Raw genomic sequence first — 27604 nt, 5'->3', positions numbered from 1 at the left:
AGAAGCTCCCGCGACCAGGCCTATCTACACACACACACACACCCCCCCCCCCCCCCTCCCCTCCTCACTGGAATGGAGGCAATGCACAACTTGCATGCTGATTGTAAGAAGGCGAAGTGGTGCAGAATGGGGAGGAATATAAGCCCTCCCACTCCCCCCCCCCCAAAAAAAAACCCACCCCAGCATCAATTGATAGGGTTTCCCCCTTTCCTCCACTCTCTGGAATATGAGGGCAAATAAGCATACAGGAGGTAAAAGATTTATGTTGTCCTCTGTTTTGACAGTCACGCGTTTAAGCAGTGTATAAAACTGGATTCCTTCCCCCCCCCCCCCAAATTCAGCTTTCTCTCCTCCTCCCCAGAAGGTGATAATACCTGTTGGCGTATGTTTTATTGGGCACTAGCAGTTCTCTGGTACCCCCGACCAGTATTAGGGTTCCAACTCTCCAGGATTGCCCTGGAGTCTCCAGGAATTGAAGACTAATCTCCAGGACACTGCTGCGAGCAAAACCCGGGAGAAAAATCACGGGGGCGTTACATAAGACTGTGCATTTTTTTTTCCATTTTCTTTGAACTCTTCTGTTTATTAGTTATAAAGATATTGGAGATGGGAGAAAAGGGCTGTTTGACTGACTGTTAAGAATCATCCAATTGGGTTACAAGGAGTCTTTTCGCTTCCCAATTGGGTGCGGGGTGTCGTGGGAGTGGACGTGTCAGGTGACCAATTGTGGGGGCGGGGCAGCAGTGGAGGCAGGAGGTCATTTGATTCAATTCTGGCCTCTTGCAAACCCCCGATTTTAATCGCTCCACCATTGGCAGCCGTGCCTTCAGCTGCCTAAGCCCTAAGCTCTGGAATTCCCTCCCTAAACCTCTCCGCCTCTCCACCTCTCTCTCCTCCTTTAAGATGCTCCTTAAAACCTACCTCTTTTGGTCACCTGTCCGAATGTGGCTCGGTGTCAAATTTTGTTCAATAATCGCTCCTGTCTTGGGACATTTTACTACATTAAAGGCGCTGTATAAATGAAAGTAGTCGTTGTGATGAAACCTCCAGGGATACATTCGACCCGACCATCCAGTCCCTCCGACCAGCCACTCTTCCTGTAGGAGTAAGGAAGAAAAGATCATTTTAAGTTGGGCCGAATGGCTGTAAATTCTATGTAATACTCTCCACGCACCATAGGAGAATGGAGTTGGTCCTACATTCTTACCAGCGCCCACCTGGCAGGACACCGTGTCAACATACAAGATTAGATTGGATAGGTGGGTGAAAGAAAAGGGGTTACATAGGAACCACCGTAGGCCCATTTAGCCCCTCAGGCCTGTTCTGTCATTCATGGCTGATCTGTACCTCAACTCCATTTACCCATCTTTGACCCATAATCCCTTGATACCCTCACCCAACAAACATCTATCGATCTCAGTCTTGAAAGCTTCAATTGACCTCCAGCTTCCAAAGCCTCCTGGGGGAGAGAGTTCCAGATTTCAAGGGGTATGGGTCAAAGGAATATGGGAAAAGGGCGAGTAAATGTGATTAGGACTATTAGCTTGTGTGGAGGGTAAACGCTGACACAAGCTGATTGGGCCGAATGGCCTGTTTCCGTGTTGTAGCCTCCATGTATTTTTGCGTATAACTAACCTTATCGCAACTCAGAAATTTCTTGAAGTGTACACTATGTGGTGAATTTATCAAGTGAGCCATGAAAATACCTCTAGAAAATATCAAGTAATTTTAAAGTGTTGGGGTTGGGATTGCACTGTGCGATATTGGTAAAAAATGTGTTTAAGATAAATGGGTTAACGGCTTAGTTAAAGTAGGAATTTCATGCAAATGCGTTTACACATCTGTCACTCGTATTGCACAGCGTGATTTTCAGCCATATCCTGTCTTGATATATAGGGGAATACGCCCCCAGATTCCATATTTCACTAATGAGGTGGGCTTGACCAGGTAGCACAGGAGCGACAAAGTCGCAAATTTGGTCCTTATCTCATGGCTCTCCATTGGATAGTTGTAACCAATGGATCTCTGGGAACTGTTCACATGAACAGAAACAAAACCAAATAATGAGTTAACTGAGTTGGAGAATTATAATGAGAAATGAATAGATATACTTACAACTGCTTGCATTCATATCATGCCTTTAATGTAGTAAATGTCCCAAGGTGTGACACAGAGGAAATACGGGCTTTGAGTGGTATTGGAAGAGAGAGGGGTTGGATGCAGAGGAGGCCACCAGAGGACAGACAGCACAGATTGGGATGTAGAGATGGCGAGGTTAGGATAGATAGGATGGGATGGTACCATGGAGGAATATGGAAACAAGGACAAAGATTTTGAACTCAATGCGCTGGGAGACAAGAAACCAGATACTTGTTAGATGGCGGTTAGAAAGATCTTTATTTATATAATGCCTTTTCATGTCTCAGATCTATCTCAAAGCTCTTCACATATAAAGAATTGGCTTGCAAAACAGTGATTGTTGTTATTTAAGTGAACAGAGCAGCTATTTTGCACATAGCAAGATCCCTTTAACAGCAATGAGACAAGTGATGAATGAATCTCTGTTTGGTCATGTTGCTTGAGGGAAGAATGTCGGCCAGGGCGTTAGGGGAACTCCCTGTTCTTCTTCAAACAGCGCAGTTTAGGGCCTCTCTGGTTCTAAGTGTGAGCTGGATGAAAAGGAGCTCCCGTAGCTCCTAGTGGTCTAGTAGGGTTGTCATTCAAACCACAGTCAGCGCTGATTTAGTTGACTTTGGTCGGGCTGACATTGGGGCTAGAACTGGACTCAACATCAGTGGGCTGCAGAGTGTAAAAAAGCCATGGTTCATGCTCCTCGTCATTATCCACCTCCACTGAATAGCATGTGTGTTGACATCAAGCGAGAAAAGGAGCAGCTTGGTTGTGATGGCCCAATAGTCAACTAGCCTGACCAGGATCGTCACATGAAGAGGCACCGGAGCGGAACTAGAAAGAAAAATAGAACTTGCATTTATATAGCACCTGTCACGACCTCAGGATGTCTCAAAGCGCTTCACAGCCAATTAAGTACTTTTGAATATAGGAAATCGCACCCCAGTGTCTTTAAGTGAGCAGTGAGGAACATTGAGAATAAAAAATAAAGGCAGTTGTAATTGACATGGATTGAAATGTGAATCAAATTACCATGAGAAGAATTGCGGATGTGAAACCAGGTCCTAATATACTCCTCCAGCCCACATTGTTGTTTTTGGACAATGGAATCTTTACATGCAGCCAATTTCACGATCACAGGATAGATATGGAAGAGGAAGGCCAGCCAGCTCCTCTTGGCCGACAGTCCTCCCTACACTGTATCCACTATTAAATGATCCTACTCCCCAGCCTGGACGTGTTATTCTGGATTGACATTTGCTCTCCTTTAATAGGTTATTTGCCTCAAAAAAGGTCCCTGTCCGCTTTCACACTCATTACCTGCCAGCCTTCTAACTGAAAAGAAATACTTACATTTATATAGCGCCTTTCATGACCTCAGGACATCCCAAAGCCAATAAAATACTTTTGAAGTGTAGTCACTGTTGTAATGTAGGAAACGCGGCAGCCAAATTGTGCACGGCAAGGTCCCACAAACAGTAATGTGATAATGGCCAGATAATCTGTTTTTTAGTGAATGTTGGTTGAGGGATAAATATTGGCCAAGACACCACTGTCCTTCCTCAAAATAGTGTCAAATCTTTATTTTAGTTCCTCTCTCTTAATACTGATTAACCACAATCAATTATAAATGTAAATAAGAAACATAAGAAATAGGAGCAGGAGAAGGCCATACGGCCCCTCGAGCCTGCTCCGCCATTCAATAAGATCGTGGCTGATCTTCAACCTCAACTCCACTTTCCCGCCCTATCCTCATACCCATTGATTCCCCTAGAGTCCGAAAATCTATCGATCTCAGCCTTGAACATATTCACTGTCTCAGCATCCACAGCCCTCTGAGTGAAGAGATTCCTCCTCAACTGGGTCCTAAATGGCCGACCCCTTACCCTGAGAGCATGCCCCCAAGTTCTAGACTCTCCAGCCAGGGGAAACAGGCAAAGGACTAAATGGGGAGTGACCAGGGTTATGGAACATTGCACTAAAGAATGGACAAATTCCTGCTTTGCTTGGTGAAGTCTGAGAGAGGGAGGAAGGGTTGAGGACAAACACAAACACCAAGGGTGCGGATCCCCTTCATGTGACCAAGGCGCGGGGTTTTCCGGCTTCACATTCTCACCCCTATCACTCGGCGCGGGAATAGTGCTTTTCCCGCGCAACGTCACCCGCATCACGTGACGCGACCACCGTCGGACGTTCGGCGGGGCGCTGTCACGTGGCGGGGACCGTGCGTCAGTGTCGTTGACGTTCGTACGTCAGCGCGTAAACGTCACCCCTTCCGCTGCCGTCGCTGTCTGCGCCTGCGCGAGTTTCCCAGGCTCCGCCATGGAGGTCGGGTTGCGCGGCTGCGGCCCTCGGCTCTCGGTCATCGCCCTGCCGGCCGGCTCCTCCGGCCTCGACCTAAAGCAACGCTGCTGCCCGCAGCAGGTGAGTGAGTGAGCGGCGGTTTATTACACGTGTATCGAACTGTGTGTCGAATTCGCGTAGGCCTCAGGCTTCAGGCAGCCTCTCCCGTCCGTCTCCGCCCCGTCACAGGGAGACAGACGGTGTGACCCAGACACGGACCGTCACAGGGAGACAGACGGTGTGACCCAGACACGGACCGTCACAGGGAGACAGACGGTGTGACCCAGACACGGACCGTCACAGGGAGACAGACGGTGTGACCCAGACACGGACCGTCACAGGGAGACAGACGGTGTGACCCAGACACGGACCGTCACAGGGAGACAGACGGTGTGACCCAGACACGGACCGTCACAGGGAGACGGACGGTGTGACCCAGACACGGACCGTCACAGGGAGACGGACGGTGTGACCCAGACACGGACCGTCACAGGGAGACGGACGGTGTGACCCAGACACGGACCGTCACAGGGAGACGGACGGTGTGACCCAGACACGGACCGTCACAGGAAGACAGACGGTGTGACCCAGACACGGACCGTCACAGGGAGACAGACGGTGTGACCCAGACACGGACCGTCACAGGGAGACAGACGGTGTGACCCAGACACGGACCGTCACAGGGAGACAGACGGTGTGACCCAGACACGGACCGTCACAGGGAGACAGACGGCGTGACCCGACACGGACCGTCACAGGGAGACAGACGGCGTGACCCAGACACGGACCGTCACAGGGAGAGGGACAGCGTGACCCAGACACGGACCGTCACAGGGAGACAGACTGTGTGACCCAGACACGGACCGTCACAGGGAGACAGACGGTGTGACCCAGACACGGACCGTCACAGGGAGACAGACGGTGTGACCCAGACACGGACCGTCACAGGGAGACAGACTGTGTGACCCAGACACGGACCGTCACAGGGAGACAGACGGTGTGACCCAGACACGGACCGTCACAGGGAGACAGACGGTGTGACCCAGACACGGACCGTCACAGGGAGACAGACGGTGTGACCCAGACACGGACCGTCACAGGGAGACGGACGGTGTGACCCAGACACGGACCGTCACAGGGAGAGGGACAGCGTGACCCAGACACGGACCGTCACAGGGAGACAGACTGTGTGACCCAGACACGGACCGTCACAGGGAGACAGACGGTGTGACCCAGACACGGACCGTCACAGGGAGACAGACGGTGTGACCCAGACACGGACCGTCACAGGGAGACAGACTGTGTGACCCAGACACGGACCGTCACAGGGAGACAGACGGTGTGACCCAGACACGGACCGTCACAGGGAGACAGACGGTGTGACCCAGACACGGACCGTCACAGGGAGACAGACGGTGTGACCCAGACACGGACCGTCACAGGGAGACGGACGGTGTGACCCAGACACGGACCGTCACAGGGAGACGGACGGTGTGACCCAGACACGGACCGTCACAGGGAGACGGACGGTGTGACCCAGACACGGACCGTCACAGGGAGACAGACGGTGTGACCCAGACACGGACTGTCACAGGGAGAGGGACAGCGTGACCCAGACACGGACCGTCACAGGGAGACAGACGGTGTGACCCAGACACGGACCGTCACAGGGAGACAGACGGCGTGACCCAGACACGGACCGTCACAGGGAGACAGACGGCGTGACCCAGACACGGACCGTCACAGGGAGACAGACGGTGTGACCCAGACACGGACCGTCACAGGGAGACGGACGGTGTGACCCAGACACGGACCGTCACAGGGAGACGGACGGTGTGACCCAGACACGGACCGTCACAGGGAGACGGACGGTGTGACCCAGACACGGACCGTCACAGGGAGACAGACGGTGTGACCCAGACACGGACCGTCACAGGGAGAGGGACAGCGTGACCCAGACACGGACCGTCACAGGGAGACAGACGGTGTGACCCAGACACGGACCGTCACAGGGAGACAGACGGCGTGACCCAGACACGGACCGTCACAGGGAGACAGACGGCGTGACCCAGACACGGACCGTCACAGGGAGACAGACAGCGTGACCCAGACACGGACCGTCACAGGGAGACAGACAGCGTGACCCAGACACAGACCGTCACAGGGAGACAGACGGTGTGACCCAGACACGGACCGTCACAGGGAGACAGACGGTGTGACCCAGACACGGACCGTCACAGGGAGACAGACGGTGTGACCCAGACACGGACCGTCACAGGGAGACGGACGGTGTGACCCAGACACGGACCGTCACAGGGAGACGGACGGTGTGACCCAGACACGGACCGTCACAGGGAGACGGACGGTGTGACCCAGACACGGACCGTCACAGGGAGACAGACGGTGTGACCCAGACACGGACCGTCACAGGGAGACAGACGGCGTGACCCAGACACGGACCGTCACAGGGAGAGGGACAGCGTGACCCAGACACGGACCGTCACAGGGAGACAGACGGTGTGACCCAGACACGGACCGTCACAGGGAGACAGACGGCGTGACACGGACCGTCACAGGGAGACAGACGGCGTGACCCAGACACGGACCGTCACAGGGAGACAGACAGCGTGACCCAGACACGGACCGTCACAGGGAGACAGACAGCGTGACCCAGACACAGACCGTCACAGGGAGACAGACGGTGTGACCCAGACACGGACCGTCACAGGGAGACAGATGGTGTGACCCAGACACAGACCGTCACAGGGAGACAGACGGTGTGACCCAGACACGGACCGTCACAGGGAGACAGACTGTGTGACCCAGACACGGACTGTCACAGGGAGACAGACGGTGTGACCCAGACACGGACCGTCACAGGGAGACAGACGGTGTGACCCAGACACGGACCGTCACAGGGAGACAGACGGTGTGACCCAGACACGGACCGTCACAGGGAGACAGACGGTGTGACCCAGACACGGACCGTCACAGGGAGACAGACAGCGTGACCCAGACACAGACCGTCACAGGGAGACAGACAGCGTGACCCAGACACAGACCGTCACAGGGAGACAGACGGTGTGACCCAGACACGGACCGTCACAGGGAGACAGACGGTGTGACCCAGACACAGACCGTCACAGGGAGACAGACGGTGTGACCCAGACACGGACCGTCACAGGGAGACAGACGGTGTGACCCAGACACAGACCGTCACAGGGAGACAGACGGTGTGACCCAGACACGGACCGTCACAGGGAGACAGACGGTGTGACCCAGACACGGACCGTCACAGGGAGACGGACTGTGTGACCCAGACACGGACCGTCACAGGGAGACAGACGGTGTGACCCAGACACGGACCGTCACAGGGAGAGGGACAGCGTGACCCAGACAGGGACCGTCACAGGGAGACAGACTGTGTGACCCAGACACAGACCGTCACAGGGAGACAGACTGTGTGACCCAGACACAGACCGTCACAGGGAGACAGACGGTGTGACCCAGACACGGACCGTCACAGGGAGAGGGACAGCGTGACCCAGACACGGACCATCACAGGGAGACAGACGGTGTGACCCAGACACAGACCGTCACAGGGAGACAGACGGTGTGACCCAGACACGGACCGTCACAGGGAGAGGGACAGCGTGACCCAGACACGGACCGTCACAGGGAGACAGACGGCGTGACCCAGACACGGACCGTCACAGGGAGACAGACGGCGTGACCCGGAGACAGACGGCGTGACCCAGACACGGACCGTCACAGGGAGACAGACGGCGTGACCCAGACACGGACCGTCACAGGGAGACAGACGGTGTGACCCAGACACGGACCGTCACAGGGAGAGGGACGGTGTGAACCAGACACGGACCGTCGCAGGGAGAGGGACGGTGTGAACCAGACACGGACCGTCACAGGGAGACGGACGGTGTGACCCAGAGACGGACGGTGTGACCCAGACACGGACCGTCACAGGGAGAGGGACAGCGTGACCCAGACACGGACCGTCACAGGGAGATAGACTGTGTGACCCAGACACAGACCGTCACAGGGAGACAGACGGTGTGACCCAGACACGGACCGTCACAGGGAGACAGACTGTGTGACCCAGACACAGACCGTCACAGGGAGACAGACGGTGTGACCCAGACACGGACCGTCACAGGGAGACAGACGGCGTGACCCAGACACGGACCGTCACAGGGAGACAGACGGCGTGACCCAGACACGGACCGTCACAGGGAGACAGACAGCGTGACCCAGACACGGACCGTCACAGGGAGACAGACAGCGTGACCCAGACACGGACCGTCACAGGGAGACAGACAGCGTGACCCAGACACGGACCGTCACAGGGAGACAGACGGCGTGACCCAGACACGGACCGTCACAGGGAGACAGACTGCGTGACCCGGAGACAGACGGCGTGACCCAGACACGGACCGTCACAGGGAGACAGACGGTGTGACCCAGACACGGACCGTCACAGGGAGACAGACGGTGTGACCCAGACACGGACCGTCACAGGGAGAGGGACGGTGTGAACCAGACACGGACCGTCACAGGGAGAGGGACGGTGTGACCCAGACACGGACCGTCACAGGGAGACGGACGGTGTGACCCAGACACGGACCGTCACAGGGAGACAGACAGCGTGACCCAGACACGGACCGTCACAGGGAGACGGACGGTGTGACCCAGACACGGACCGTCACAGGAAGACGGACGGTGTGACCCAGACACAGACCGTCACAGGGAGACGGACGGTGTGACCCAGACACGGACCGTCACAGGGAGACAGACAGCGTGACCCAGACACGGACCGTCACAGGGAGACGGACGGTGTGACCCAGACAGACCGTGTGACCCAGACACGGACCGTCACAGGGAGACAGACGGTGTGACCCAGACAGACAGCGTGACCCAGACACGGACCGTCACAGGGAGACAGACGGTGTGACCCAGACAGACCGTGTGACCCAGACACGGACCGTCACGGGGAGACGGGCGGTGTGACCCAGACACGGACCGTCACGGGGAGACGGGCGTTGTGACCCAGACACGGACCGTCACGGGGAGACGGGCGTTGTGACCCAGACACGGACCGTCACGGGGAGACGGGCGTTGTGACCCAGACACGGACCGTCACGGGGAGACGGGCGGTGTGACCCAGACACGGACCGTCACGGGGAGACGGGCGGTGTGACCCAGACACGGACCGTCACGGGGAGACGGGCGGTGTGACCCAGACACGGACCGTCACGGGGAGACGGGCGGTGTGACCCAGACACGGACCGTCACGGGGAGACGTACGGTGTGACCCAATCCGGCCAATTACCGCCCCATCAGTCTACTCTCAATCATCAGCTAAGTGATGGAAGGTGTCGTCGACAGTGCTATCAAGCGGCACTCACTCACCAATAACCTGCTCACCGATGCTCAGTTTGGGTTCCGCCAGGACCACTCTGCTCCCGACCTCATTACAGTCTTGCTCCAAACGTGGACAAAAGAGATGAATTCCAGAGGTGAGGTGAGAGTGACTGCCCTTGACATCAAGGCAGCATTTGACCGAGTGTGGCACCAAGGAGCCCTAGTAAAATTGAAGTCAATGGGAATCAGGGGGAAAACTCTCCAGTGGCTGGAGTCATACCTCGCACAAAGGAAGATGGTAGTGGTTGTTGGAGGCCAATCATCTCAGCCCCAGGACATTGCTGCAGGAGTTCGTCAGGGCAGTGTCCTAGGCCCAACCATCTTCAGCTGCTTCATCAATGACCTTCCCTCCATCATAAGGTCAGAAATGGGGATGTTCGCTGATGATTGCACAGTGTTCAGTTCCATTCGCAACCCCCTCAAATAATGAAGCAGTCTGAGCCCACATGCAGCAAGACCAGGACAACATCCAGGCTTGGGCTGATAAGTGGCAATAACATTCATGCCAGACAAGTGTCAGGCAATGACCATCTCCAACGAGAGAGAGTCTAACTGCCTGCCCTTGAGATTCAACGGCATTACCATCGCCGAATCCCCCACCATCAACATCCTGGGGGTCACCATTGACCAGAAACTTAACTGGACCAGCCATAGACATACTGTGGCTACAAGAGCAGGTCAGAGGCTGGGTATTCTGCGGCGAGTGACTCACCTCCTGACTCCCCAAAGCCTTTCCACCATCTACAAGGCACAAGTCAGGAATGTGATGGAATTATCTCCACTTGCCTGGATGAGTGCAGCTCCAACAACACTCAAGAAGCTCGACACCATCCAGGACAAAGCAGCCCGCTTGATTGGCACCCCATCCACCACACTAAACATCCACTTCCTTCACCACCGGCGCACTCTGGCTGCAGTGTGTAGCATCCACAGGATGCACTGCACAACTCGCCAAGGCTTCTTCGACAGTACCTCTCAAACCCGCGACCTCTACCACCTAGAAGGACAAGGGCAGCAGGTACATGGGAACAACACCACCTGCACGTTCCCCACCAAGTCACACACCATCCCAACTTGGAAATAAATCGCCGTTCCTTCATCGTCGCTGGGTCAAAATCCTGAAACTCCCTTCCTAACAGCACTGTTGGAGAACCTTTACCTCACAGACTGCAGCGGTTCAAGAAGGCGGCTCACCACCACCTTCTCAAGGGCAATTAGGGATGGGCAATAAATGCCGGCCTTGCCAGTGACGCCCACATCCCATGAACGAATTTAAAAAAACACACTGACTGTCACAGGGAGACAGATGACGTAACCCAAACACAGACTGTCACGGGGAGACAGATGGCGTAACCCAGACACAGACTGTCACGGGGATACAGACGGCGTGACCTCGACACAAACTGTCACAGGGAGACAGATGGTGTGACCCCGACACAGACCATCACAGGGAGACACAGTCACACAGTAGTGTACCACATCTGTAAAATAAACTATGTATTAGGTAGACACTTTGTTTGATTGGAGTTAATGCTACCCTGTATATTACAGTATATTCACATTTACTCTTAATAGGCCAGCCCTAAGTTCAAATAAACATTCAAATAATCAGGCCCCGTCAAGCCTGCTGTGAAATCTGGCAGCTCTTATTGTATGGTGATTTTTGCATTAAAACAATTTTCTGTAGCGGCCTCACCACTATCTTTGGCCCACATAGCCTCCTGACCTGAAATATACCAACTCCACCATAATAACTCCTTTTCCAATCTGTGTGCTTTTCTCTCTTCCATTATCCATCCTCGTGCACTCACTGGGTTTATTTATTTCCTTTCATTCAATTCTCTCAATATAGGGCTTCCCCATTGCAGATGTTTACCTGAAATGTAATGGAAAACTGGTTGGTGAAGAGGAGGAGTTACATCATGGAGCAATTTACAGTCTGGAACCAAGACTGGTTGGAGGGAAAGGAGGTAAGGTTTAAACAGTGCCTGCACTTCATTTATGGCTGTTATGAATTGGGGTCTGCCTTAGATACCTTCTCGGGTACAGTGGTGTCAGTGTTCCCGTAAGCTGTCTGAGGAATTGGCTCTCACTGCTCTGTATCTGCTTGTACGATAGCATAACCAGCGGGGTACAACAACAGTACTCCCTTGTGATCTGAACTGGGTATCCATGTATTTGCACGTGTACTTTTTCAATCTCCCTGAAGGCGGACCGAGCAAATGCTTGGTGAGACATGACCAGATACGAATCATTAAGCTGCTTATGATGGGACGCACTTAATTCAATCCATACAAATTATTTTGCATAATAATACAAAACAAATAACATGCCTGCAGTGTCAACTGTTGCTCAGTTGGTAGCACTCTCGCCTCTGAGTCAGAAGGTCGTGGGTTCAAGTCCCACTCCGGAGCACCAAATCTAGGTTGATGCTCCAGTGCAGTACTGGGGGAGTGCTGCACTGTCGGAGGAGCTGTCTTTCGGATGAGACGTTAAACCGAGGACCTGACTGCACCCTCAGGTGGATGTAAAAGATCCCATGGTGCTATTTGAAGACGAGCAGGGGAGTTCTCCCCGGTGTCCTGGCCAATGTTTATCCCTCAACCAACATCACTAAAACAGTTAATTTGATCATTATCAAACTGCTGTTTGTGGGACCTTGCTGTGTGCAAATTGGCTGCTGTGTTTCCTACATTACAACAGTGACTACACTTCAAAAGTACTTCATTGGCTGTAAAGCGCTTTGGGACATCTTGAGGTCCTGAAAAGCGCTATAGAAATGCAAGCCTTTCTTTCTTTACATCTACTTACTTGACTTAAACAATATGGCTTCTCAATATCCTCAGCCGATTCTCTTAGCCTCGTTGAAAGCCCTAACTACTATTTCTCTCTGACAAACCTGACTGACCATGCAGTCTCCTTGTTTCAAAAAGAAGGGGAAGGAAAAATAGAGCTGAAGAATTATTAACGATTTAGAAGATGAAGGTGGGGAAGAAAAGTGTTTGGTAAAATTTTCGGTTTATACCATTGCACAGGTTTTGGGTCCATGCTTCGTGCTCTCGGAGCGCAAATCGAGAAAACTACAAACCGGGAGGCATGTCGGGATTTAAGCGGAAGAAGGCTCCGAGATGTAAACCATGAAAAGGCGTAAGAAAATCATTCCATTAACAGAAGTATTTTTTAAAAAGTGTACTCTTAGTGGCAGACAGGACTTAATTCCACTTTATTTTTTCATATAAATGTTTCCATCAGCCACTGATGACCCCCAGTATGAGACTGGGTACGATCTCCATCAATGCCCCCCAGTATTAGACTGGGTACGATCTCCATTAATGATACACAGTATTAGACTGGGGACGATCTCCATCAATGACACACAGTATTAGACTGGGGACGATCTCCATCAATGCCCCCCAGTATTAGACTGGGGACGATCTCCATCAATGCCCCCCAGTATTAGACTGGGGACGATCTCCATCAATGACACATAGTATTAGACTGGGGACGATCTCCATCAATGCCCCCCAGTATTAGACTGGGGACAATCTCCATCAATGCCCCCCAGTATTAGACTGGGGACGATCTCCATTAATGACACACAGTATTAGACTGGGGACGATCTCCATCAATGACCCCCAGTATTAGACTGGGGACAATCTCCATCAATGACCCCCAATATTAGACTGGGGACGATCTCCATTAATGACACACAGTATTAGACTGGGGACGATCTCCATCACTGACCCCCAATATTAGACTGGGGACGATCTCCGTTAATGACCCCCAGTATTAGACTGGGGACGATCTCCATTAATGACCCCCAGTATTAGACTAGGGACGATCTCCATTAATAACACACAGTATTAGACTGGGGACGATCTCCATTATTAGACTGGGGACGATCTCCATTAATATCACAGTATTAGACTGGGGGCGATCTCCATCAATGACACAGGGTATTAGACTGGGACGATCTCCATTAATGACACACAGTATTAGACTGGGGGCGATCTCCATCAATGACCCCCAGTATTAGACTGGGGACGATCTCCATCAATGACACAGGATATTAGACTGGTGACGATCTCCATCAATGACACACAGTATTAGACTGGGGACGATCTCCATTAATGACCCCCAGTATTAGACTGGGGACGATCTCCATAAATAACACACAGTATTAGACTGGGGGCGATCTCCATTATTAGACTGGGGACGATCTCCATTAATGACACACAGTATTAGACTGGGGACGATCTCCATTAATATCACAGTATTAGACTGGTGACGATCTCCATCAATGACACACAGTATTAGACTGGGGACGATCTCCATTAATGACCCCCAGTATTAAACTGGGGACGATCTCCATGAATAACACACAGTATTAGACTGGGGACGATCTCCATTATTAGACTGGGGACGATCTCCATTAATATCACAGTATTAGACTGGGGGCGATCTCCATCAATGACCCACAGTATTAGACTGGGGACGATCTCCATTAATGACCCCCAGTATTAGACTGGGGTCGATCTCCATTAATGACCCCCAGTATTAGACTGGGGACGATCTCCATTAATGACCCCCAGTATTAGACTGGGGACGATCTCCATAAATAACACACAGTATTAGACTGGGGACGATCTCCATTATGAGACTGGGGACGATCTCCATTAATATCACAGTATTAGACTGGGGGCGATCTCCATCAATGACACAGGGTATTAGACTGGGGACGATCTCCATTAATGACACACAGTATTAGACTGGGGACGATCTCCATTAATATCACAGTATTAGACTGGGGACGATCTCCATCAATGACACACCGTATTAGACTGTGGACGATCTCCATCAATGACCCCCAGTATTAGACTGGGGACGATCTCCATTAATGACCCCCAGTATTAGACTGGGGACGATCTCCATAAATAACACACAGTATTAGACTGGGGGCGATCTCCATTATTAGACTGGGGACGATCTCCATTAATATCACAGTATTAGACTGGGGGCGATCTCCATTAATGACCCCCAGTATTAGACTGGGGACGATCTCCATTAATGACCCCCAGTATTAGACTGGGGTCGATCTCCATTAATGACCCCCAGTATTAGACTGGGGACGATCTCCATTAATGACCCCCAGTATTAGACTGGGGACGATCTCCATCAATGACCCCCAGTATTAGACTGGGGACGATCTCCATTATTAGACTGGGGACGATCTCCATTAATATCACAGTATTAGACTGGGGGCGATCTCCATTAATGACCCCCAGTATTAGACTGGGGACGATCTCCATTAATGACCCCCAGTATTAGACTGGGGTCGATCTCCATTAATGACCCCCAGTATTAGACTGGGGACGATCTCCATTAATGACCCCCAGTATTAGACTGGGGACGATCTCCATAAATAACACACAGTATTAGACTGGGGACGATCTCCATTATTAGACTGGGGACGATCTCCATTAATATCACAGTATTAGACTGGGGGCGATCTCCATCAATGACACACCGTATTAGACTGGGGACGATCTCCATCAATGACCCCCAGTATTAGACTGGGGACGATCTCCATTAATGACCCCCAGTATTAGACTGGGGACGATCTCCATCAATGACCACCAGTATTAGACTGGGGACGATCTCCATCACTGACCCCCAGTATTGGACTGGGGACGATCTCCATTAATGACCCCCAGTATTAGACGGGGGACGATCTCCATTAATGACCCCCAGTATTAGACGGGGGACGATCTCCATTAATGACCCCCAGTATTAGACTGGGGACGATCTCCATCACTGACACACAGTATTAGACTGTGGACGATCTCCATCACTGACCCCCAGTATTGGACACGGGACGATCTCCATTAATGACCCCCAGTATTAGACTGGGGACGATCTCCATTAATGACCCCCAGTATTAGACTGGGGACGATCTCCATTAATGACACACAGTATTAGACTGTGGACGATCTCCATCACTGACCCCCAGTATTAGACTGTGGACGATCTCCATCACTGACCCCCAGTATTGGACACGGGACGATCTCCATTAATGACACACAGTATTAGACTGGGGACGATCTCCATTAATGACCCCCAGTATTAGACTGGGGACGATCTCCATTAATGACACACAGTATTAGACTGTGGACGATCTCCATCACTGACCCCCAGTATTGGACACGGGACGATCTCCATTAATGACCCCCAGTATTAGACTGGGGACGATCTCCATCACTGACACACAGTATTGGACTGTGGACGATCTCCATCACTGACCCCCAGTATTGGACACGGGACGATCTCCATTAATGACCCCCAGTATTAGACTGGGGACGATCTCCATTAATGACCCCCAGTATTAGACTGGGGACGATCTCCATTAATGACCCCCAGTATTAGACTGTGGACGATCTCCATCACTGACCCCCAGTATTGGACACGGGACGATCTCCATTAATGACACACAGTATTAGACTGGGGACGATCTCCATTATTAGACTGGGGACGATCTCCATTAATATCACAGTATTAGACTGGGGGCGATCTCCATCAATGACCCACAGTATTAGACTGGGGACGATCTCCATTAATGACCCCCAGTATTAGACTGGGGTCGATCTCCATTAATGACCCCCAGTATTAGACTGGGGACGATCTCCATTAATGACCCCCAGTATTAGACTGGGGACGATCTCCATAAATAACACACAGTATTAGACTGGGGACGATCTCCATTATTAGACTGGGGACGATCTCCATTAATATCACAGTATTAGACTGGGGGCGATCTCCATCAATGACACAGGGTATTAGACTGGGGACGATCTCCATTAATGACACACAGTATTAGACTGGGGACGATCTCCATTAATATCACAGTATTAGACTGGGGACGATCTCCATCAATGACACACCGTATTAGACTGTGGACGATCTCCATCAATGACCCCCAGTATTAGACTGGGGACGATCTCCATTAATGACCCCCAGTATTAGACTGGGGACGATCTCCATAAATAACACACAGTATTAGACTGGGGGCGATCTCCATTATTAGACTGGGGACGATCTCCATTAATATCACAGTATTAGACTGGGGGCGATCTCCATTAATGACCCCCAGTATTAGACTGGGGACGATCTCCATTAATGACCCCCAGTATTAGACTGGGGTCGATCTCCATTAATGACCCCCAGTATTAGACTGGGGACGATCTCCATTAATGACCCCCAGTATTAGACTGGGGACGATCTCCATCAATGACCCCCAGTATTAGACTGGGGACGATCTCCATTATTAGACTGGGGACGATCTCCATTAATATCACAGTATTAGACTGGGGGCGATCTCCATTAATGACCCCCAGTATTAGACTGGGGACGATCTCCATTAATGACCCCCAGTATTAGACTGGGGACGATCTCCATAAATAACACACAGTATTAGACTGGGGACGATCTCCATTATTAGACTGGGGACGATCTCCATTAATATCACAGTATTAGACTGGGGGCGATCTCCATCAATGACACAGGGTATTAGACTGGGGACGATCTCCATTAATGACCCCCAGTATTAGACGGGACGATCTCAATCAATGACACACCGTATTAGACTGGGGACGATCTCCATCAATGACCCCCAGTATTAGACTGGGGACGATCTCCATTAATGACACACAGTATTAGACTGGGGGCGATCTCCGTTAATGACACACAGTATTAGACTGTGGACGATCTCCATCAATGCCCCCCAGTATTAGACTGGGGACGATCTCCATCAATGACCCCCAGTATTAGACTGGGGACGATCTCCATCAATGACCCCCAGTATTAGACTGGGGACGATCTCCATTAATGACCCCCAGTATTAGACTGGGGACGATCTCCATGAATGACCCCCAGTATTAGACGGGGGACGATCTCCATTAATGACCCCCAGTATTAGACGGGGGACGATCTCCATTAATGACCCCCAGTATTAGACTGGGGACGATCTCCATTAATGACACACAGTATTAGACTGGGGACGATCTCCATTAATGCCACACAGTATTAGACTGTGGACGATCTCCATCACTGACCCCCAGTATTGGACGCGGGACGATCTCCATTAATGACACACAGTATTAGACTGGGGACGATCTCCATTAATGACCCCCAGTATTAGACTGGGGACGATCTCCATTATTAGACTGGGGACGATCTCCATTAATATCACAGTATTAGACTGGGGGCGATCTCCATCAATGACACAGGGTATTAGACTGGGGACGATCTCCATTAATGACACACAGTATTAGACTGGGGACGATCTCCATTAATATCACAGTATTAGACTGGGGACGATCTCCATCAATGACACACCGTATTAGACTGTGGACGATCTCCATCAATGACCCCCAGTATTAGACTGGGGACGATCTCCATTAATGACCCCCAGTATTAGACTGGGGACGATCTCCATAAATAACACACAGTATTAGACTGGGGACGATCTCCATTATTAGACTGGGGACGATCTCCATTAATATCACAGTATTAGACTGGGGGCGATCTCCATCAATGACACAGGGTATTAGACTGGGGACGATCTCCATTAATGACACACAGTATTAGACTGGGGACGATCTCCATTAATATCACAGTATTAGACTGGGGACGATCTCCATCAATGACACACCGTATTAGACTGTGGACGATCTCCATCAATGACCCCCAGTATTAGACTGGGGACGATCTCCATTAATGACCCCCAGTATTAGACTGGGGACGATCTCCATAAATAACACACAGTATTAGACTGGGGGCGATCTCCATTATTAGACTGGGGACGATCTCCATTAATATCACAGTATTAGACTGGGGGCGATCTCCATTAATGACCCCCAGTATTAGACTGGGGACGATCTCCATTAATGACCCCCAGTATTAGACTGGGGTCGATCTCCATTAATGACCCCCAGTATTAGACTGCGGACGATCTCCATTAATGACCCCCAGTATTAGACTGGGGACGATCTCCATCAATGACCCCCAGTATTAGACTGGGGACGATCTCCATTATTAGACTGGGGACGATCTCCATTAATATCACAGTATTAGACTGGGGTCGATCTCCATTAATGACCCCCAGTATTAGACTGGGGACGATCTCCATTAATGACCCCCAGTATTAGACTGGGGACGATCTCCATAAATAACACACAGTATTAGACTGGGGACGATCTCCATTATTAGACTGGGGACGATCTCCATTAATATCACAGTATTAGACTGGGGGCGATCTCCATCAATGACACAGGGTATTAGACTGGGGACGATCTCCATTAATGACCCCCAGTATTAGACGGGACGATCTCAATCAATGACACACCGTATTAGACTGGGGACGATCTCCATCAATGACCCCCAGTATTAGACTGGGGACGATCTCCATTAATGACACACAGTATTAGACTGGGGGCGATCTCCGTTAATGACACACAGTATTAGACTGTGGACGATCTCCATCAATGCCCCCCAGTATTAGACTGGGGACGATCTCCATCAATGACCCCCAGTATTAGACTGGGGACGATCTCCATCAATGACCCCCAGTATTAGACTGGGGACGATCTCCATTAATGACCCCCAGTATTAGACTGGGGACGATCTCCATGAATGACCCCCAGTATTAGACGGGGGACGATCTCCATTAATGACCCCCAGTATTAGACGGGGGACGATCTCCATTAATGACCCCCAGTATTAGACTGGGGACGATCTCCATTAATGACACACAGTATTAGACTGGGGACGATCTCCATTAATGCCACACAGTATTAGACTGTGGACGATCTCCATCACTGACCCCCAGTATTGGACGCGGGACGATCTCCATTAATGACACACAGTATTAGACTGGGGACGATCTCCATTAATGACCCCCAGTATTAGACTGGGGACGATCTCCATTATTAGACTGGGGACGATCTCCATTAATATCACAGTATTAGACTGGGGGCGATCTCCATCAATGACACAGGGTATTAGACTGGGGACGATCTCCATTAATGACACACAGTATTAGACTGGGGACGATCTCCATTAATATCACAGTATTAGACTGGGGACGATCTCCATCAATGACACACCGTATTAGACTGTGGACGATCTCCATCAATGACCCCCAGTATTAGACTGGGGACGATCTCCATTAATGACCCCCAGTATTAGACTGGGGACGATCTCCATAAATAACACACAGTATTAGACTGGGGGCGATCTCCATTATTAGACTGGGGACGATCTCCATTAATATCACAGTATTAGACTGGGGGCGATCTCCATTAATGACCCCCAGTATTAGACTGGGGACGATCTCCATTAATGACCCCCAGTATTAGACTGGGGTCGATCTCCATTAATGACCCCCAGTATTAGACTGGGGACGATCTCCATTAATGACCCCCAGTATTAGACTGGGGACGATCTCCATCAATGACCCCCAGTATTAGACTGGGGACGATCTCCATTATTAGACTGGGGACGATCTCCATTAATATCACAGTATTAGACTGGGGGCGATCTCCATTAATGACCCCCAGTATTAGACTGGGGACGATCTCCATTAATGACCCCCAGTATTAGACTGGGGTCGATCTCCATTAATGACCCCCAGTATTAGACTGGGGACGATCTCCATTAATGACCCCCAGTATTAGACTGGGGACGATCTCCATAAATAACACACAGTATTAGACTGGGGACGATCTCCATTATTAGACTGGGGACGATCTCCATTAATATCACAGTATTAGACTGGGGGCGATCTCCATCAATGACACAGGGTATTAGACTGGGGACGATCTCCATTAATGACCCCCAGTATTAGACGGGACGATCTCCATCAATGACACACCGTATTAGACTGGGGACGATCTCCATCAATGACCCCCAGTATTAGACTGGGGACGATCTCCATTAATGACACACAGTATTAGACTGGGGGCGATCTCCGTTAATGACACACAGTATTAGACTGTGGACGATCTCCATCAATGCCCCCCAGTATTAGACTGGGGACGATCTCCATCAATGACCCCCAGTATTAGACTGGGGACGATCTCCATTAATGACCCCCAGTATTAGACGGGGGACGATCTCCATTAATGACCCCCAGTATTAGACGGGGGACGATCTCCATTAATGACCCCCAGTATTAGACTGGGGACGATCTCCATTAATGACACACAGTATTAGACTGGGGACGATCTCCATTAATGACACACAGTATTAGACTGGGGACGATCTCCATCACTGACCCCCAGTATTGGACACGGGACGATCTCCATTAATGACACACAGTATTAGACTGGGGACGATCTCCATTATTAGACTGGGGACGATCTCCATTAATATCACAGTATTAGACTGGGGGCGATCTCCATCAATGACACAGGGTATTAGACTGGGGACGATCTCCATTAATGACACACAGTATTAGACTGGGGACGATCTCCATTAATATCACAGTATTAGACTGGGGACGATCTCCATCAATGACACACCGTATTAGACTGTGGACGATCTCCATCAATGACCCCCAGTATTAGACTGGGGACGATCTCCATTAATGACCCCCAGTATTAGACTGGGGACGATCTCCATAAATAACACACAGTATTAGACTGGGGGCGATCTCCATTATTAGACTGGGGACGATCTCCATTAATATCACAGTATTAGACTGGGGGCGATCTCCATTAATGACCCCCAGTATTAGACTGGGGACGATCTCCATTAATGACCCCCAGTATTAGACTGGGGTCGATCTCCATTAATGACCCCCAGTATTAGACTGGGGACGATCTCCATTAATGACCCCCAGTATTAGACTGGGGACGATCTCCATCAATGACCCCCAGTATTAGACTGGGGACGATCTCCATTATTAGACTGGGGACGATCTCCATTAATATCACAGTATTAGACTGGGGTCGATCTCCATTAATGACCCCCAGTATTAGACTGGGGACGATCTCCATTAATGACCCCCAGTATTAGACTGGGGACGATCTCCATAAATAACACACAGTATTAGACTGGGGACGATCTCCATTATTAGACTGGGGACGATCTCCATTAATATCACAGTATTAGACTGGGGGCGATCTCCATCAATGACACAGGGTATTAGACTGGGGACGATCTCCATTAATGACCCCCAGTATTAGACGGGACGATCTCAATCAATGACACACCGTATTAGACTGGGGACGATCTCCATCAATGACCCCCAGTATTAGACTGGGGACGATCTCCATTAATGACACACAGTATTAGACTGGGGGCGATCTCCGTTAATGACACACAGTATTAGACTGTGGACGATCTCCATCAATGCCCCCCAGTATTAGACTGGGGACGATCTCCATCAATGACCCCCAGTATTAGACTGGGGACGATCTCCATCAATGACCCCCAGTATTAGACTGGGGACGATCTCCATTAATGACCCCCAGTATTAGACTGGGGACGATCTCCATGAATGACCCCCAGTATTAGACGGGGGACGATCTCCATTAATGACCCCCAGTATTAGACGGGGGACGATCTCCATTAATGACCCCCAGTATTAGACTGGGGACGATCTCCATTAATGACACACAGTATTAGACTGGGGACGATCTCCATTAATGCCACACAGTATTAGACTGTGGACGATCTCCATCACTGACCCCCAGTATTGGACGCGGGACGATCTCCATTAATGACACACAGTATTAGACTGGGGACGATCTCCATTAATGACCCCCAGTATTAGACTGGGGACGATCTCCATTATTAGACTGGGGACGATCTCCATTAATATCACAGTATTAGACTGGGGGCGATCTCCATCAATGACACAGGGTATTAGACTGGGGACGATCTCCATTAATGACACACAGTATTAGACTGGGGACGATCTCCATTAATATCACAGTATTAGACTGGGGACGATCTCCATCAATGACACACCGTATTAGACTGTGGACGATCTCCATCAATGACCCCCAGTATTAGACTGGGGACGATCTCCATTAATGACCCCCAGTATTAGACTGGGGACGATCTCCATAAATAACACACAGTATTAGACTGGGGGCGATCTCCATTATTAGACTGGGGACGATCTCCATTAATATCACAGTATTAGACTGGGGGCGATCTCCATTAATGACCCCCAGTATTAGACTGGGGACGATCTCCATTAATGACCCCCAGTATTAGACTGGGGTCGATCTCCATTAATGACCCCCAGTATTAGACTGGGGACGATCTCCATTAATGACCCCCAGTATTAGACTGGGGACGATCTCCATCAATGACCCCCAGTATTAGACTGGGGACGATCTCCATTATTAGACTGGGGACGATCTCCATTAATATCACAGTATTAGACTGGGGGCGATCTCCATTAATGACCCCCAGTATTAGACTGGGGACGATCTCCATTAATGACCCCCAGTATTAGACTGGGGTCGATCTCCATTAATGACCCCCAGTATTAGATTGGGGACGATCTCCATTAATGACCCCCAGTATTAGACTGGGGACGATCTCCATAAATAACACACAGTATTAGACTGGGGACGATCTCCATTATTAGACTGGGGACGATCTCCATTAATATCACAGTATTAGACTGGGGGCGATCTCCATCAATGACACAGGGTATTAGACTGGGGACGATCTCCATTAATGACCCCCAGTATTAGACGGGACGATCTCCATCAATGACACACCGTATTAGACTGGGGACGATCTCCATCAATGACCCCCAGTATTAGACTGGGGACGATCTCCATTAATGACACACAGTATTAGACTGGGGGCGATCTCCGTTAATGACACACAGTATTAGACTGTGGACGATCTCCATCAATGCCCCCCAGTATTAGACTGGGGACGATCTCCATCAATGACCCCCAGTATTAGACTGGGGACGATCTCCATTAATGACCCCCAGTATTAGACGGGGGACGATCTCCATTAATGACCCCCAGTATTAGACGGGGGACGATCTCCATTAATGACCCCCAGTATTAGACTGGGGACGATCTCCATTAATGACACACAGTATTAGACTGGGGACGATCTCCATTAATGACACACAGTATTAGACTGGGGACGATCTCCATCACTGACCCCCAGTATTGGACACGGGACGATCTCCATTAATGACACACAGTATTAGACTGGGGACGATCTCCATTAATGACCCCCAGTATTAGACTGGGGACGATCTCCATTAATGACACACAGTATTAGACTGGGGACGATCTCCATCACTGACCCCCAGTATTAGACTGTGGACGATCTCCATCACTGACCCCCAGTATTGGACACGGGACGATCTCCATTAATGACACACAGTATTAGACTGGGGACGATCTCCATTAATGACCCCCAGTATTAGACTGGGGACGATCTCCATCACTGACCCCCAGTATTGGACTGGGGACGATCTCCATTAATGACCCCCAGTATTAGACTGGGGACGATCTCCATTAATGACCCCCAGTATTAGACGGGGGACGATCTCCATTAATGACCCCCAGTATTAGACTGGGGACGATCTCCATCACTGACACACAGTATTAGACTGTGGACGATCTCCATCACTGACCCCCAGTATTGGACACGGGACGATCTCCATTAATGACCCCCAGTATTAGACTGGGGACGATCTCCATTAATGACCCCCAGTATTAGACTGGGGACGATCTCCATTAATGACACACAGTATTAGACTGTGGACGATCTCTATCACTGACCCCCAGTATTAGACTGTGGACGATCTCCATCACTGACCCCCAGTATTGGACACGGGACGATCTCCATTAATGACACACAGTATTAGACTGGGGACGATCTCCATTAATGACCCCCAGTATTAGACTGGGGACGATCTCCATTAATGACACACAGTATTAGACTGTGGACGATCTCCATCACTGACCCCCAGTATTGGACACGGGACGATCTCCATTAATGACACACAGTATTAGACTGGGGACGATCTCCATTAATGACCCCCAGTATTAGACTGGGGACGATCTCCATTAATGACACACAGTATTAGACTGGGGACGATCTCCATTAATGACCCCCAGTATTAGACTGGGGACGATCTCCATTAATAACACACAGTATTAGACTGTGGACGATCTCCATCACTGACCCCCAGTATTGGACACGGGACGATCTCCATTAATGACACACAGTATTAGACTGGGGACGATCTCCATTAATGACCCCCAGTATTAGACTGGGGACGATCTCCATCACTGACCCCCAGTTTTAGACACGGGACGATCTCCATTAATGACACTCGGTATTCGACTGGGTAAGATTTACTTTCCTACCCCTGTGACGAAGTACCTGGCCTCCAACTCAAACCTTGCTGCGAGAAAGTTAGTGTGTACCTGATGCATTGACAGAAGCATTGGAGCAGGTCACACGCTGATGATACTTGGGTGGAAGTGATGAAAGGAAGATGATTACTGAGCATGATTTGCTGTTAATGTAGCATTTGTTTCACTAAGCCAAGAGCAATTGTTTGAACGATTTGGGCCGTAATTCAAAAGCCTAAGTTACATTCATCCAGTGAATCGGCGGGTCAGTGAACTGCTTGGTGTTACAGTTGGCTACAACCATCCTGGCTATCAGCCCCCGTGGATACTGGTCAAGGACAGATTGGGTTTGGCTGTGCTGCTGCCCTTGGGTTGAAGAGTCTGCTAACAGATGCTGTCTCGAAGCTGGAAGAATGGGCTGCTTGTTGACTTACCAGAGAGCTACATTACTCGCGTAACTCGTGTGTAACACTCAAGAAGCTCGACAGCATCCAGGACAAAGCAGCCCGCTTGATAAGTACCCCATCCACCACCTTAACATACACTCCCTCCACCACCGGCACACCGTGGCTGCAGTGTGTACTGTCTACAAGATGCACTGCAGCAACTCGCCAAGGCTTCTTCGACAGCGCCTCCCAAACCCATGACCTCTACCACCCAGAAGGACAAGGGCAGCAGGCACATGGGAACATCACCTGCACGTTCCCCTCCAAGGCACACACCTCCCTGACTTGGAAATATATCGCTGTTCCTTCATTGTCGCTGGGTCAAAATCCTGGAACTCCCTTCCTAACAGCACCTTCACCACACGGACTGCAGTGGTTCAAGCAGGCGGCTCACCACCACCTTTTCAGGCAATTAGGGATGGGTAATAAATGCCGGCCTTGCCAGTGACGCCCACATCCCATGAATGAATTGAAAAAAAAACTGAACATAAGCAAAAGTCACCTGCACAGGAGAGGATGAGTGGAGACGTAAGTTGCTCTGTGACCGTGATGGTGGATAAATTGAAGCCTACAATTAATTGCTTAATCATTTTCTTTGTACAGTATGGCTGAATGGATAAAGAAGCAGGCAGAGCGGGAAGTAGAAAAGGAGCAGAGGCGAATGGATCGATTACAGCGCAAGTTGGCCGAACCGAAGCACTATTTCACTGACCCACAGTACGAGCAGCAGTTGGATGAGATGTCTGAGCGCCTGGAGGACTCCGTGCTTAAAGGTACAGCCGCCTTTAGAAATCTTGGCCTACTGGTGCCCAACAATTGAACGGTCACGTTACCAAACGGACTGTCGTATGGAGCGATCAGTCAATGGCACCAACCCTCGTGCAAGTTCGGTTCCGGATCTTGGCCTTGGGGTGGGGGGAGCGGTGGTCGGGCGGACAGTGCTTAACAGTGGGGGCAAGGCAGCTCCCCACATGTGGCCAGTATCAGCTTCAGCCATTCTTGAAGCCTGCTAAGTGACAAGTTGAGCAGCATTGGCAGAGGTCTGGGGATGGGTGGTCGAGCGTCCCTCCTGATTGGATGCTGGTGGGCAATACCAGGAGGGGAATGAATGTAAATTGAAGAATTAAGCTGCAGCGTGGAGCAGCAATGGGTTTCTTTACTATCTTAGATAATATTTTGAAAACTGAATTTACTTTGTACCTATAAAATGGCAGAGGACACCATTCGTTTATTTTGAAAAAGTGAATAATAAAGGTGGAAGAGAACCACAGACCAGTATTCACTGATTGTAATTAAAGAGTAAATGTGTACTTGCGGGCTGGGGAAGGTTGCAAATCTGCTCCTTCCTGGGCCATTTGAACACTCGTACTACAAAGTTTAAGAAACGGGTTCTTTCTAAGAATCTTTCTCTGCCTGGGTGGTGCATAAAGTCAAAAGGTTGTCTGTGCATCCTTTTTAATTCTGTAATTCTGTTCAGGTTTACAAGCGTCGTCAAGTGATGTGGTGTCGGCAGAAGGTGGAGCTGTCCGAAAACGCGCACGCCCTGCCTCAAATGCAGAGGCAAAGGAGGGAAAGAAAAAATGTCTCTGGTAAGTGAGAGTGAACTTTCTCTGCACGTGACCTTCCTTGCCTCTCATTTTCTGCTGCACTGCCCCTATTGATTGCTGCTGTAACTTTTGCAGTCTTCCTCTTCTGTCCCATACTGGGGATTGTTCCCCGTTGTGCCTGAGCCAGCAGGTTGAGTTTCAGGGTCTGGGGGAAGGCAGGCATCATGGCTGAGCCTGATGCTGCCCTCGTTTTGTGTTCATTTCTGCAGAAGCTTAATTCAGCACAGACCAA

At 50.6% G+C, this 27604-nt stretch overlaps 1 protein-coding gene across 4 annotated transcripts in view; it reads left to right on the top strand.

The window, feature by feature from the left end:
- Positions 1–4394: 4394 nt before the first annotated feature.
- sde2 (SDE2 telomere maintenance homolog (S. pombe)) overlaps positions 4395–27604 on the top strand; it is a 56845-nt gene continuing 33635 nt past the window's right edge. For 2 of the 4 annotated variants that reach the window (XR_010962959.1, XR_010962960.1), the window contains exons 1-5: positions 4395–4554; positions 11765–11882; positions 12948–13059; positions 26369–26538; positions 27243–27354. Coding sequence is in view for 2 of the 4 variants with exons in the window: in XM_067985183.1 (XP_067841284.1) it covers positions 4453–4554; positions 11765–11882; positions 12948–13059; positions 26369–26538; positions 27243–27354 (614 nt within the window). In the remaining 2 variants the exon portion in view is untranslated. Of the gene's footprint in view, positions 4555–11764; positions 11883–12947; positions 13060–26368; positions 26539–27242; positions 27355–27604 lie in introns of those variants that run through there. The other 2 variants (XM_067985183.1, XM_067985184.1) reach the window with 2 other exon arrangements.

Source organism: Heptranchias perlo, chromosome 5 (genome assembly GCF_035084215.1).
Source record: "Heptranchias perlo isolate sHepPer1 chromosome 5, sHepPer1.hap1, whole genome shotgun sequence".
Classification (NCBI taxonomy): domain Eukaryota; kingdom Metazoa; phylum Chordata; class Chondrichthyes; order Hexanchiformes; family Hexanchidae; genus Heptranchias; species Heptranchias perlo.
This window is presented reverse-complemented; position numbering and strand designations above follow the sequence as displayed.